Here is a 15,134-nt window from a genome sequence, read left to right as displayed (position 1 = left end):
ACCCTGCTCAGACCATGAGGGTGAGACTTTCCAGGCTCCCAGAGTCCAGCTTGCTGCTCCCTTTGGAGTGTGTTACAGCCTTGGAGTGACTCTTAGGGATACTTGAGTCCATCTGCCCTCACCAGGTCACCTGGACCAGCAAATGCCTTCCTTGGGCTCACAGGGGACACTGTCCAAAAATACCAGGGCTGCTCCGAGGCCCGGCTCCCTCTGTGGAGCACGGAGGGTTCGGAGAGCACCGCGATCATTAATAAAGCATCAAAGGCTCCTGAGGGGGAGAGTTTGAAACCTCCTCAAAACCTCACATGTATATTAATACCACAGCAATTATTCATGAGGAAACCCTCTCCCCAGCACTCCCAGGGCTCCCACTCGCTCCCCGGGTGCAGGACAAAGCCTTTCCTGGTGTCCCAGCCCTGCCCAGCAGAGCCACTGGCACCGGGAGAAGGCCCGGCACTGCGCTCCTGGGTCCAGCTGCTATCCTGGCACGGGCAGCCCCGGCTGGCAGCAGCATTCCCATCTGCTGCCAAAACCCTGCGGCGGGGCCCGGCAGCGGCAGGAGGAGAGCGGCTCAGCAGCTGCAGCCCGAGACCTGTCCCTGTGGTGGGAACAGGCAGGTGAGCTTGGCACGGAGCTGCTGTTCTCCAGGCAGGTTCCAGCTGGAGTCCACAACATCGGGATGTGGAGCTGCTGCAGAGAGTCCGGGGGAGGCCACGGAGCTGCTCTGAAAGCTGGAGCCCCTCTGCTCTAGAGCCAGGCTGGGAGAGCTGGGGGTGCTCACCTGGAGAAGAGAAGGCTCCAGAGAGAGCTCAGAGCCCATTCCAGGGCCTAAAGTGGCTCCAGGAGAGCTGCAGAGGGACTGGGGACAAGGGATGGAGGGACAGGACACAGGGAATGGCTTTAAACTGAAATGGGGTAGGCTTAGAAGGGATATTGGGAAGGAATTCTTGGCTGGGAGGGTGGGGAGGCCCTGGCACAGGGTGCCCAGAGCAGCTGTGGCTGCCCCTGGATCCCTGGCAGTGCCCAAGGCCAGGTTGGACATTGGGACTTGGAGCAGCCTGGGACAGTGGAAGGTGTCCCTACCCATGGCAGGGAGTTGCACTGGATGAGTTTTAAGGTCCTCCCAACCAAACTCATTCTGTGATTCTGTGAAACTCCATCCCAGAGCCTCCTCCAGGCTCAGAGCAGGCTCTGCTTCACCCCCCTAGAAATGAAGAGCCCTTCCCGCTGTGCCTGGAGGATCCTGCTGGCACAAGAGGGACCATCTGAGGACACCGGTATCTCAAGGAGAACACTGGCTGCTCCCACGCCTCTCCCACACCAACATCCAAGAGCAATCAATGGCTGTCATGCCTTGTGAGTCCCCGGCCACTGGGGCAGAGCAGGACTTGGCCACCCACGTGAAATCTGGAGGTAATTTAATGGCTCCTGAGAAAGGGAACCAACCCACTGGAAGGGAATCGCTGTTTGTTCCCACACCTTGCCACGAACATCGCCAGGAGTGGCAGCAGCAGCAGGTGGGTGTGCAGCACCATTTATTTACACAGTAAAATTGCTAAGGAGATTTGTAGCTCAGGACCATCCTCCCCTCCCCCTGTGCCTGCCTGGCTCCCAGCAGCTGAGAGGCAGTGAGGGGGGACAGACCCTCTGAGTGCCCTCGTGGCTGCTGCCAAGGGATGCAGGGATGCAGATGCCTCAGTGTGTTGGTTCCTCGCCCTGGATTTGGGCAGGGGGTGGGAATTGTATCACAGCTCAAAGCTGCTTTGCAGCTTTCTATCTATCCACGTGAAGCTGTGTCAGGGAGGGTTAGGCTGGGTATCAGGAAAAGGTTCTTCCCCCAGCGGGTGCTGGGCACTGCCCAGGCTCCCTGGGGAACGGGCACGGCCCCAAGACTCCAGGAGTGTTTGTACACTGCTCTCAGGCACAGGCTGGGATTGGGATGTCTGGGCAAGGCTAGGATTTGTACTTTGATGATCTTAATGCATCCCTTGCAGCTCAGGATATTCCATGATTGATCTGTGAGAGGCATTGGGTCATCTGCAAGCTGCTTGTTCCCAGGAGAAAGGGGTTAAACAATGGACTCCCCACTCTCAAAACTTCTCCAGAGGTTCCTGGAGCAGCCAGCATGAGGAAAAGAGAAAATCAAAAATAAAAAAAAAAGAAAGGCCCAGCCTGGAATGAATTCCTGTCATGCTCTCTAACAGGGAACTTTGTATTCCACAGGCAGCAGTGCTGAGCCTGCTGTCAGAGCCACGCTGGGAGAAAGGGCAAAACCCTGCCGAGATGAAAGAATGGGAAGCACTGGAACAGCCTCCCCTGGCATTTACACCTGGAAAAAAATAAATCACTCAAGGGCATCTCACAAAGAGCTGTGCTAATAAGGCTCTCCTCCCCACGCTGTGTGGCTGCGCCGGCGGAGCGGAACATGGAGCGGTGCCAGGAGTGCTGGCAGCAGCTCAGGCACCTGGGAGGTGAAGGGAGCAGGTAAGACAAACCTGACTGAACCCTGTAAGCCTGAGCTGAGCTCTGCCCACCCTGCTTCCAGCCAGGGGACAGAGGGACTTGGGGACCTGCCTCTGAGCAGCCCAGGAGTGCAGCTACCCCTTGTCTCAGCTGGTCCATCAGGGATTCCTTCCCCTCACGTGTATTTTCCAAAGGCTCCTCACATTTACTGCACCTCTCAGTCAGGGTGAGAAGTCAGGGTGATTCCCACTGACCCTCCTGGCTTGTCTGCACATCCTATTTCCTTCACCATCCAAATTCCCCCTCCACAACCCCATCCTGGCCCCCGTGAGTGGGCTCATTCCACCACACAGACCTTTCCCTTCTCCCAAGAGGACTTTTCTCCTTCTCTGAGCACAGGGAAGAAGTCAGTACAGCATTTAGGCATCACCCTCTCGTGTCAGCGTCCCACCATGTCTGCACACAGGATCCCCCCTGGGGTGGGGAAAGCACCATCCACTGCATGCCTTCCCCATCCCATCCCCTCTCCCATCCCCTGCAAGCCAGACTTCCCAGCACACCCCAGTGTGCAGCAGGTTTGGCTACCAAGCACCATGTCTGTGCTATTGTTCTGGGCCTCAGGGGTTGCTGCAGATGGTCGCTGCTCCAGCCTCGGCCTGGCCAGGGCTGGACACCCTCGCACGGCCTCTGCCAGCCAAGCCCTGGGCGCCGGCACGTGGCCAGGAGAACACAGCACCAAATGGAAACTCAGCCTTGGCAAAGCCTGGCAGCACCTCAGATCCTGCCTGCCCTTGGCAGAGGAGCTGCTCCTCATTTTTATCTCATTTCTTCAGCGCAGCATGACCAGGAGCCTCTCCAAGCCCTCACAGCCGCAGGACAAGAGCAGATGAACGCTCCCCAGGCTGCACGTCCCGCTCCAAGGGGGCCACGCTGCTCCAGTGGAAAACAGTGGATAAACCAGGCAAACCTTGAAGGTTTCTGCAAATCAGGCAGCCAAGAGTTTGGAGGTTCAGTCCTCATTAGCAGGAACTCATGGGTGACTGATATGACACAAGCAGGCTGAGCAGGGACCCCCCCCCCCTGCTCCTCCAGCCTGAATTACTGCAGATGGGTTTGCCCAGAGGACCAGCCAGAAAAGAAAATGGGTAAGTAAAAATGAAAAACGCTTATTTTTTTCACATTAGCATTAAAGTATTTATGGAAATCCCTGCAGACAACCAGATGAAAAAGAAAACTCAAAGAGTAATAAATAAGTCAATGCTCCAAGGTGTGGCTGCACAGCTGAATGTGGCTGGTGGAGCTTTGAAGAGTGTGGTAACAAAAAATAATAATGGCAATAACAAAAATATTAGAGCAGATCCCTCTGCTCCCTGCAGCCACTGAAGGACGATCAAACCTTAGCAAAAGGGAGAATCACCTCTTCTTTTCCATGCACTGACCTGGGGCCTGGCCTTGGGCACTGCCAGGGATCCAGGGGCAGCCACAGCTGCTCTGGGCACCCTGTGCCAAGGCCTGCCCACCCTCCCAGGGAAGGATTTCTTCCTAAATCCCTGAAATGGGATGGAATTGAGTAAGATGGGATGGGGAAGAATGATTCCCAGCAGTCAGGGGTTCTTTCCAGGCTCCCCCTCCAGGCTGTGAGAGCAGCTCTGCTGCAGCACAGCTCGAGGGGCAAAAGCAGACACAGAACAAGAGGGAAGAGCCTGGATTTTGGAGCTGCAGGTGCCTGCTGTTCCCACCATCTCTCAGCTGGGGAGCAATTGCTCCACGCCTTTGGAAACGAGCCTCAGTGCAGCAGAGGTTCTCAAAGAAGGAAAGGGTTGGCATCCAAGATGTTTGATACGACGAGAGCAGAGCTTTAGAGAGTAAACAAATTCTGTGCCAAAAGCTGCTCTCATTTACAGCTACAAAAATCCCAAGTCACTCTGAACTGCTGAAAACATCAGTTTCACCAGCAGGCAAGGAAACAGAATCATAGGGAATCACAGAGTGCTTTGGGTTGGAAGGGACCTTAAAGCTCATCTCGTCCCACCCCTCCCATGTCCTGGTGACCCCAGGGCTTCCAGCTGTCAGGCAAACCTGGAAATACTGAATCCTCAAGGAGAAGGAATAAATACTCAGGCAGGAAGCAGAAAAAGGGAATTCTCTCTCCAAGGTGTTGGAAGGGTGTGTGTAAGGAACATTTGGGGGTGATAAAGGCTGATATACCGGAAAATATTTCATCTTTATGTTTTTAATTTTAGAAACACCTCTTAAATTGGGGCTGGGTGGAACGGGGAGTCCAGCACATGCCTGGTGTGGCTTCTGCTCCTGCCCCATGGATATCTGGTGGGATCTCCTTCCTACAGCAGCACACGGAGCTGTGTTTGGGTCCAGCTGGCATTTTTGGGGGTGTCCTTCCATGTCAGTTGTGGGAAGGTGGCCCCCAGCTCTAAGCTGCTTCCAAAGGCAGCAGGTGAGCGCTGCCATCCTGCCCCACCGTGAGCTGATCCCTGCCAGGCTCCAAAAGAAGCTCCTGCAGGCAGGAGCCCACACTCCATCCGGTGGGATCACACCGGTAACTCGCTTAATTTCAACGCATTACAATTAAGGAATCATTTCTTTAAAAATAGAATTTGCATTAGCTGGATTTGTGAGTAGGAAAGCCACTGCAAACAAACAGAAAACCTGCAGATTAAGATGCTAATTAGATGCATTTCTATTTATAATCTGCCTTGATCAGCCTCAAGTATTTTCTCCTTCAGGTGTCTGTGCTCCACCCACGGATGTGAGCAATTCCCCTGGCAGGGAAACACCTGCTGCTCCCTGGGGACAGCCAAGCGCCGGGAAAAGCCTGTGCCAGAGGGATGGGGGTGCATCCTGCTCCTTCTCCTTAGGGAGCAGCCCCAGAGGAGGGATGGGCTGTGCCTGGCCAAGGATGACCTGCCCAGGGCCCTTCCTACAAACACCACATTCCTCTCTGCTGGAAAACTGCAGGAAGCTTTGCCTTTCCCATCAGAAGGGGTGGAAATCAGAGAATCATGGAATTAGCTGGAAATGATCTTTAAGATCAAGTCCAACCATCAGCCCAGCACCACCACCATGGTCACCACTGACCATGTCCCCAGGTGTCACATCCAGGTGTTCTGAACACTTCCAGGGATGGGGACTCCACCAGTGCCCTTTCCATGAAGAAATTTCCCCCCATATCCAACCTAAACCTTCTCTAAGGCCATTTCCTCTCATCCTGTCCCTTGTTTCCCCCCCCCCAGCTGCCCCCTCCTGTCAGGGAGTTGTGCAGAGCCAGAAGGTTCCCCCTGAGCCTCCTTTTCCAGCTCCCTCAGCCGCTCCTGGGGCTCCAGTCATGATGGGGGTTGGACTTGATTGCCTTGAAAGGTCCTTTCCCACCCAAACTATTCCATGATTCTATGGAATCTCCAAGAGCCGGGGCTGGGAATGGCAAGGATCTGCAGCTGCTGTCAGTTGTGGACTGGAGAGCTGAGTCTGAAAATGATAGAGAGACAGCAGGAGGTCGCTGAAATCAGTCAAGAGTCACTGGGATCCTTCCCTTGACTGGGATTCATGGCTGCAGCAAAAGCATCTTCCATTTTTGGAGCAAGCTGGGAATCCAGTGCTGAGTGAGATGCTCCCAGCTAAGCCAGGGCTTGTCCTTGGTGCTTGGATTTGTAACCACAGTGGAAAAACAACTTCTTTTTGTTGTTGTTGGTTTGTTTTGTCTTGTTTTATTTTCCCTGGAGTTCCCTCTTTCATTGCAGAACATCCAGAAGGAACAAAGAGACACCAGCTCCACCCTGTTCTCCCTCTAAAGCCTTAGCAACAGGATAGGGGGAAGTGTTTTGGGCCATAGGATTTATTATTAATGGGGTTCAGGAGTGTCTGTGACCTGTGCAAAAGGGTCCAGCAAAAATTCACTGACAAACCAAGATTTAACAATGTGAAAAACAGCTCCAAGGTTGTGGGGGTTTCTTAACTGCAGCTCAAAGAAAGAAATTTAAAAGATGAGTCATCATTCCGAAATGTGCACCAAACAAGTTAAATAACTCTTACTTTCTTAACGACATATTAATCAAAGTGCATTGATTCTCGAATCAGATTCTACTCCCAACAAGCTCTCTATCTTCTCCATCCTGATGCATGCATTAAGAGAGTTTTATTCTGACAGATACAATATAGCAATCAATAAAATCTTATTATACGGAGCAGAGATACATGGATTTGTTGCAGGATTTATGCACTACTTTCAAACCCGGTGCTATTTCATGTCTCAGCCTTAACCTGTAATTGAAAATAAATCTCCCTGAATACACCAGATTCTAATTTTCTGGATGTATGGGCAAATGTGAATGGAAGCTGGCCTTCCCTCAGGGAGCACGGCTGGATGGGCACATTCCTCTGGAGCAATCCCTGTGCAGGCAGGGAAACGTGGGGAGAGGGGAAGCGCCTGGGCACCATGGTGGGCACCCACCACGCTCCCAAAGCCTCCTCAGGCTGCCAAAGGCACTTGCTGCCTCCTGGGCAGGGATAACACAGGGACAGTGCCAGAGCCTGACCCACGTGGGCAGGGCAAGGCTGGGATGGATGGAGGGACGGATGGATGGAGGGATGGATGGGTGGATGGACGGACGGATGGATGACCAGGGAAGCTGCTGTTTCTCTGCTGCTCTCCTCCAGTTCCCAAGGTTTGATTTTGCTCATAGGATCACAGAATGGTTTGGGTTCTGAGGGACCTTAAAGACCACCCAGTACCACCCCCTGCCATGGGCAGAGACACCTTCCACTGTCACAGTGAAGGAGTTTTGGCTCCAAAACCTATCCAACCTGGCCTTGGACACTTCCAGGAATGGGGCAGCCACAGCTTCCCTGGGCACCCTGTGCCAGGGCCTCATCCTAAAAAACTTCTTCCTTTTTTATTTTCTCCTCTCCTTCCCTCTCAGCAGCACGAGTGAGTGTTTGGAGGCTGCCTCTCACCTGGCAGGGCCTGGCACAGCTGGGAAGGCTCAGCAGGGACAGGAGCCAGATGCCCACAGGCATTTTTCCTCTGGGCTCGGCTTGGTCTCTGAGGGCTTGGTGCCACTTGGATGTATGACAGCAGGTGGAAACCCAGCAGTCTCCCTGGAAATGGCTGGAGGGGACTTTGATCTAAGCAGCTCTGTCAACAGCGTTAATACAATAAAAATAATCAAATTCACTGGGATGGAAATGAGAGATGGAGGGATCGGCAGACAGCAGCGCAAATCCCAGGGAATAAAGGGGATGGGAGCAACAGCACATCCCCTCTGCACTACCAGGAGCTCAGAGGCTTCTCAGAAGAGCCACAATGTTGAATTCATCAAAGTCACTGGGTTTTTTTTCTGATTTTTTTGGACAGGGCTTTGAGCAACCTGCTCCTATGGAAGGTGTCCCTGCCCACGGCAGGGGCGGGGCAGGATGAGCTTTAAGGTCCCTTCCCACGCAAATCATTCCATAATTCTGTGAAACCCCAGCCCTGAGGGACTTGGCCACCACCTGTAGCCTGCAGGTCACTGGTGGGGACACCCACTGGGGTTGGCAGTGAGCGGAACGCTGGCACGGAGTCGGGAATGCCATCGCCGGGGTTTTGGGAACACCATGTGCTGGCATTCAGCCTCACCTTTAAAACACTCACCTGGATGACCTGGAAGTGGCAGATACAGGGAATTACAGGCTGGCAGTGGCCAGGATTCACCTCTGTTGGATCCTGCCAAGATGGTTTTGGCTCCAGAGTAACCAATTTGTGCTTAATGGAGATAATTCACCATCCAGATCCAATCCCTGTGACAGGACACAACCCCTTTCGTTCCCTCAAGGGTTTTTTACCACCACAGGACATTTGCCACCTCTGAGTGATCTCCAGAGGCTGCTGATGAGGCTGGGGCAGGCAAGGTGAGGATGGGGCCACGGGATCGCTCCCGGCACTGCCGGATAAATGAGGCTTGGGAAAAACCCAGCCCCATCGACCTGATACGAGAGAGGGAGCAGGAGGCAGGAGAGGAAAGCAAGGTAAGGAAGGCAGAGTGGGGGTAGGGATGGGGAAGGCAGTTCAAGCCTCCTGCCCGAGGGAAGGGGGACATCAGGGAGGTCACCTGGCTGCTGGGGGGGTTGTCCAAGCACCCCTTGACCCACCCTGAACATCCCACTCCTGTCTCTGCTCCCCTCCCTTGTTTCCAGCCCTGAGCTTTGCTCGGTTGGCGAAAGGGTTAAGTTTAATTTATACTGATTTCTATTTAATATCATTCTCTCCCAGTAGGAGCCGGCAGCTGTGAGCTGATTGTAGTCCCTCATTATGCAGTCTGTATCACTAATGGCCTGTGACAAAGGCATGCCATCTTCCCGGCCTTACCCCCGAGAGCCAATTAAACACACATACTCCCTTCCTGTTTGCGGCGCATTACAATGAAATTAAACTGAATTTCAAAATCATTTTCTCCTAAAGACATCTCTTTGCAATAATTAATGCACGCTATTCCTTTGCAGCTGAAATATTCATCAGGAGTGTTGACTAAAAAAATTTTTAAAGCTGATTGCCCTGCACCCCACGTGAGGGCTGGTGATGCTCCGGTCCCAGCCCGTGGTACCCGCCTGGCTTGGGGGCTCGCGGTGACACCGCTGGCAGAGTGAGCTCTGCTCCGGGAGAACAACTAGAATAAATCACAGCTTCTTCAGGAACCATCAATAAATCAGGTTACACAGAAGGCATCAGAAATCCAGCCTGACTCCTGCCACCACAGCACTGCTAGCACACAGTAAAGAGGGGAATGGGGAAATCAAGAGCTGTGGATATCATGGAATCAGAGAATCCCAGGATCACTGAGGTTGGAAAAGACCTCCAAGGTCATAAAGTCCAACCTGAGACTGATTCCCACCTTATCAATCCAGCCCAGAGCACTGAGCACCACACCCAGGCATTCCTTGGACACCTCCAGGGATGAGGACTCCAAACCTCCCCAGGCAGCCCCTGCCCATGAACAACCCTTTCCATGAAGAAATTCCTCCTGATGTCCAACCTGAGCCCCCCCCAGGCACAGCTTGAGGCCATTTCCTCAAATCACTGGAAGTAGATCCCAACCCCCACCTGGCTGCACCCTCCTGTCAGGGAGCTGTAGTTGGCAGTTAATGATTCCGTGTAAATTGAGACAAATCCCACCTGTCTGCCAAGCCAAATTCCCTGGAGAACATTCCACAGCGCTATTCTATGCTTAGGAGCAAAGGACCCCAAACACCCCCCGCCACTCGGTGACTCCCTACGGCCAACGCAGGCAAAGCCCCTTCCCGAGCCAGCGTTTGGAAGCACTCCCAGCTGCCAGCCCCAATTCCAACCCCCCTCCAACCCTGGGCACCAACCCGGAGCTGCTGTCCCCTGTGCCAGGTGCTGGGGGGCCGTTCCCGTACCTGTTCTGAACCAGCCGTCGGGCGTGAAGGCGTCCGCGGTGTCCTTGGGTCTGTTCCAGTACTCGCGGAACACGGACGGGCCCTTCACCAGCAGCTCCCCCTCCTGTCCCTCCAGGCCCGGTGTCACCTAGGACAGGCACACAGTGAGGGCATGTCCCCATCACCTGTCCCCCAGTGCCAGGGAGGCAGCGTGCAGGGTGGCACGCAGGACCCACACCACGGGCCCTTCCAGCCTTTGCCAAGCTCACCACGCCCTGCCCACCTGCAGGACCTCTTTCCTCAGGTGGAAAGGCTCATCCAGGTGCTTTTGATATTCCAAAGCACTGGAAATGAGCACCTGTGTTATACAAAAAACAAGGATTGCCATCCTGGAACCACAGTCCAGGTGATGCCTTCCAGCTGCTGGGAGAGAGGTCACACATGCAAACGTGCAGGAAATACCCTTGGGAAAGGGATGGTCCTTTCTGACCCCTTCCAGGGATCCAGGAGCAGCCACAGCTTCTGTGGACAACCTGGGCCAGGGCCTCCCCACCCTGACAGCCAGGAATTCATTCCCAATATTCCATCTCACCCCATTCTCTGTCAGTTTAAATCCACAACCAAGGTGTGCAAAGCCACTGCTGGGATGAGATGTGCTTGAACACACGGCTCCATCCCTCCATGGAGAACAGCTCAGTAACGGGAATTCCAAGCCACTTTCCCAGCCACTTTGTACTTGAGCTGCTGCAATGGCCAGGATCCATCTGGGACCCCGAAAATCACCAGTGCCAGAAACAGGGCCACGAGGGAAAGCTGTAATAGCAGCGCTGGAGCGCCAGGCAGTCCCAGGGCAGGGCAGGCTCTCTGCAGCCTCTGATGGAAACAAAGCTTCCCTAATGGAAAACACTTAGAAAACATTTTTAAGTAATTTCTTCCTGATGTCCTGTCCTGGAGGATGAGGTGACGAGGGGATCTCTGCACACACAGCCCAGGCTGCCAGAGCCCTGGCTGGGGATTAATTCCCTGCCTGGAAGATGCTGCAGGAAAGAAAGATTGTTAATGGCAAAAAGGAATTTTGCTGAGTGATGGCAAGGTGAGGATGGTGCTGGGTGAGTTCTCCCCAGGGGTCTGAAAGAGGGAGCCTGAAGTCCAGACTATCCCTGAGCAGGCCAGCATGGAGAAACCTGAGGTCCGGGAGAGGCTGGAGCAAAACTCCACACCTGCAGCAGCAAGGGCACAAAGGATCCAAAAAAAGGGCACAAAGAGGCACAAAAAAGGGCACAAAGGGCACAAGATGCACAAAGCCTCCATGGACAAGCAGGGACATGGTGGGTGACACAGAGGGACCAGCAAGGCTGGTTCAGGGCTCTTAGGGGCTCTGTGGAGTTTTATGATGTAGCTCTTTCTTCTCACTCCTTTTCCTGCTGGTCCAGCTGTGGCATCACAAAACAAGCAGCTTCCCTGAGCAGTGTCCTGGTGTTCAGGCTCCTTCCCACTCCCCAGAAGGGCTGGGGAGGGGATGGCAGAGATAAGAACCTGCAAACAGTTCCCTGAGCTTCACCGACACATCCTGCCAGGCTCTGGCTGCTTCTTGTCAGCGCTGAACACAAGAAGAGGTGTAAATCTGGCTGCTACAAACCCCTCCAGCCCCATCCTGCCCAGGAGTCCCTGGTGCCAGATACCTGCACAGCCCCAGGGATCAATCCTGCCCAGTGTTTACCTGCCCACTGCCATGTCTGGTGTGAATCAAGCCTTGAACCCACTCCAAATTTCTTGTCATATCAACTCAAATTTTGGCAGCGGCTCAACCCACATCTTATCTCGAGCAGAGCCCCTTGGCAGCAGGCACCTCCCTGTTGTGTAATTTAATGATGTTATGGCTGGCTTGCAAACAGTAAAACAGAGAGGCCGTGACGTTATCTTAATAGGATTGTGCTTGCTGCACTCGGAATGTCACCGGCACTGCTCCCCAGCGTGGCACAGGGGCACAAACCGCCCCGGTGCCAGCTCCCCAACAGCAGCAATTAAAATTCAAGGTTCATGGCACTTATCTCCTCCAACCCCTCGTGTCTGATCCCTCTACAATCCCAGGTACACCAGGCTGCCTGGCTCTGGGAGCGGGGATGGCAGCACACGGCTGGGGTGGTTGTTTCCTTCCTCCCTCCCTCCAATCCTGGCGGCTCCCGTCGTTCTCGCACGGCTCACAGCACAAGCAGCTGCTGGAAGCATCACATTGCTGAGTGCACGGATCTCCCCCTCTCCCAGAGCCATATTTTAATGCATTCCAGCAAGTTTAACACCCAGGCACAGCGTGGCCCTGAAGGTTGTCTGAGAGCTCACTGCTCTAAACCCAGTCGAGCTGGACCAGCCGGCTCACGAGATAAGATCCCATTTTCCACGCACGGAAATAAAAGGTTGTAATAAATCCTTTGAAGGCCTAAATCTGGGTGATTAGAAAACGCATATTTTGCCCCGTTCCCATTTTACCTCTTTATTGGGAGGGTGGTTTGTAAAGAGCTGGGAATCCCCGTCTGGCACTGGGCCCTGGGATTTGTTCAAAGGGGCCGTTTGTTTTCCTGCGGTCTCTGCCCCGCGCTCCGCCGGGAGCTGCGGCACAGGAGCTCCTAATGGACTCTAATGGAATCAGGGAAGGCTCAGAGCGGCGTGTCCTTCTCTGGGAAGCAGGGAGGGCACAGAGGACTCCTAAGCAGAAACATGTGGCAGACACAGAGGGGAAGCTGGAAGGTGAGGGTTGAGGAGGTGGGAGCGTGTTCTTGGGCTGGGGACTGGGAGGAAGGCAGACTTTTAGGAGAAAACCCAAATACCTTCAGGCTGCAAACAGCAGGTTTTAGAGGGACCCATTTAACTTCTACCAGATGCCTCCTTCCCCCTTCACTCCCCAAAATACTCACAGAGTCATGGAAGTGTTTGGCTTAGAAGGACTTCAAAATTTATCCAGTCCCACCCCCTGCCATGGGCAGGGACACCTTCCACTGTCCCAGGCTGCTCCAAGTCCCAATGTCCAACCTGGCCTTGGGCACTGCCAGGGATCCAGGGGCAGCCACAGCTGCTCTGGGCATCCTGTGCCAGGGCCTCCCCACCCTCCCAGCCAGGAATTCCTTCCCAATATCCCATCTAAGCCTACCCCATTTCAGTTTAAAGCCATTCCCTGTGTCCTGTCCCTCTATCCCTTGTCCCCAGTCCCTCTCCAGCTCTCCTGGAGCCCCCCTAGGCCCTGAAAGGGGCTCTGAGGTCTCCCTGGAGCCTTCTCCTGCACAGGGACCTGCACTTGGCTTTGCTGAATTTCTTTCCTGGGTGAGCACCAAAGGCTGTGGGTCAGAGCATCACCTCTTAGCAGGGACCTTAAAAAGGGACCTTACAACTCCATGAAGCAAAAGCATTTCGACTTGTGGGAAGGAAAGAAATGCTTCTGCAGCCCTACCTCCTCCTGCTGTGCTGCTCAGCTTGGAAGTGCTTGGCATTTTTCCCCACCTTGTAAATAAATGATTACTGTGATCAAAATAATTAAGCAACTGAGCCCTTAAGTGACTAATAGAAGACAATAATTTATATATGTGAGGTTTATGGAAGTGACGGAGCCCTTTTAGCTCTTCTGCCAGAGAAAGAACTTTTTCCTGGTGTTTGTTGGGCTTTTTTAACATCCCAGAGCACAGAAATGATACAAAGCCTGAAGGACTGATCCAGCTTGGGCTGATCCAAGGTCAGGCTGTGGAGCACAGATGCCCTGCCAGGCTCCTCACTCCTCTGCTGGAGCTTAACTGCCACCAGCACCTCCAGACACCTCCCTGTCCCCTCAATCACCCCTTCAAGGCTTTGGTGGCCCAGAGCCTTGTCCCAGAATCCCAGGATCACTGAGGTTGGAAAAGACCTCCAGGATCATTGAGCCCAACCTGTGCCCCATCCCCACCTCGTCCCCAGCCCAGAGCACTGAGTGCCACCTCCAGGCCTTCCTGGGACACCTCCAGGGGTGGGCACTCCAAACCTCCCTGGGCACTTCCAAGGCCTGAGCTCCCTTTCCATGGGGAAATTCCTGCTGCTGTCCACCCTGAGCCTGCCCTGGCCCAGTCTGAGGCCGTTCCCTCTCCTCCTGTCCCTGTTCCCTGCCAGCAGAGCCCGACCCCCCCGGCTGCCCCCTCCTGTCAGGGACTTGTGCAGAGCCACAAGGTCCCCCCTGAGCCTCCTTTGCTCCAGCCTGAACGCAGCATCCAACAGCTCAGCCCCTGCTGACCTGGAGAGAGCAGGGCAGCTCCAGGCTTGGCCCAGACTCTGCTTTTCCAGCTCACACCACATCCAGATCTGGTGTGGGAGGTGAGGACATGCTCACCTGCCTCCTAAAGGAAGCTGGAGACAATAATCTGCTTGCCAGCGCCTTCAATCACTGTCTCCCAGGGCCATACTGGAATGGATGTCCTAGGACTGTGAGGTTTGTTAGAGCATTACCAAATTCCCAGGCAGTCTGAACTTTCCTGCACATTCCTAATTAAAAATTCCCTGCTAAGTTGCCTGTTTTTGTAAAGGCATTATCGTTCCTCGGAGCTCTGTGTCCTGCAGCATCCACACAAGCCTGGCAGGAGGCAATTTAGACACAGAACAATTTTCCTCCTGCTGGAAAAAGGCAGATTTCTGCTCCTCGGGGACACAGCACAGAGAGAGTAAGGAAAAAATAAAACCCCAACCTAAAAACCCCAAGCTCAGGCTGTAATCTGCGAGGCCACATTTCACATCTGTTTTTGCAATGTTAACTTTTATAAAAGGGCTGGGAATAACACAATCCATTTACTTTTCATTTTGGAGAGTTATAAATTTAAAAGCAAGGCTGGTGCACAGTGGAGCTGGAACACTGAAACTTATTTTCAAGCAACCCAACCCTCTACTTACAGCAAACGTTGCTCCACAGAAAACAAAAGTGATTGTCTATATTTTTAGGCAATACTGATTTTTTTAAGTTACCAGCCTGATTAGCTCCAGATGATCCCAAAAGCACAACAGAAAACAAGCCAAGTTTGGGAAAGGTCAGTCCTCCCCACAATTGCTCCATGGACACAAAACTTCTTGATCTATATTAACACCATAAATTAAATGTGTAACACTATTGCAGAGATGCCAACAGCTCTCCACGCTGCTGCTCTCATCCCTGTCGTTCACAGGCTTCTCGGGATAATAAATGAGGTGAGATGTCAGCACATCTTCCCACTCCCCCGGCCCTCCTCGTTAGGGGAAGGCTCCTGATGTGCCCTCGCGCCGATTCCGGGCTCGGGGCAGGG

At 53.6% G+C, this 15,134-nt stretch overlaps 1 protein-coding gene across 2 annotated transcripts in view; it reads right to left on the bottom strand.

Moving 5' to 3' along the window:
* The window catches only part of ACSF3 (acyl-CoA synthetase family member 3), a 51,050-nt gene that overhangs the window by 9,196 nt on the left and 26,720 nt on the right, over positions 1–15,134 (bottom strand). The window contains exon 7 of one of the 2 annotated variants that reach the window (XM_082290340.1): positions 9,871–9,997. The exons of the other annotated variant lie outside the window; for it this stretch is intronic. Coding sequence (XP_082146466.1) covers positions 9,871–9,997 — 127 coding nt within the window. The remainder of the gene's footprint in view (positions 1–9,870; positions 9,998–15,134) is intronic. 2 annotated transcript variants of the gene reach the window in all.

The sequence above is a fragment of the Coloeus monedula genome (assembly GCF_965178545.1).
Source record: "Coloeus monedula genome assembly, chromosome: 13".
In the NCBI taxonomy this organism is placed as follows: domain Eukaryota; kingdom Metazoa; phylum Chordata; class Aves; order Passeriformes; family Corvidae; genus Coloeus; species Coloeus monedula.
This window is presented reverse-complemented; position numbering and strand designations above follow the sequence as displayed.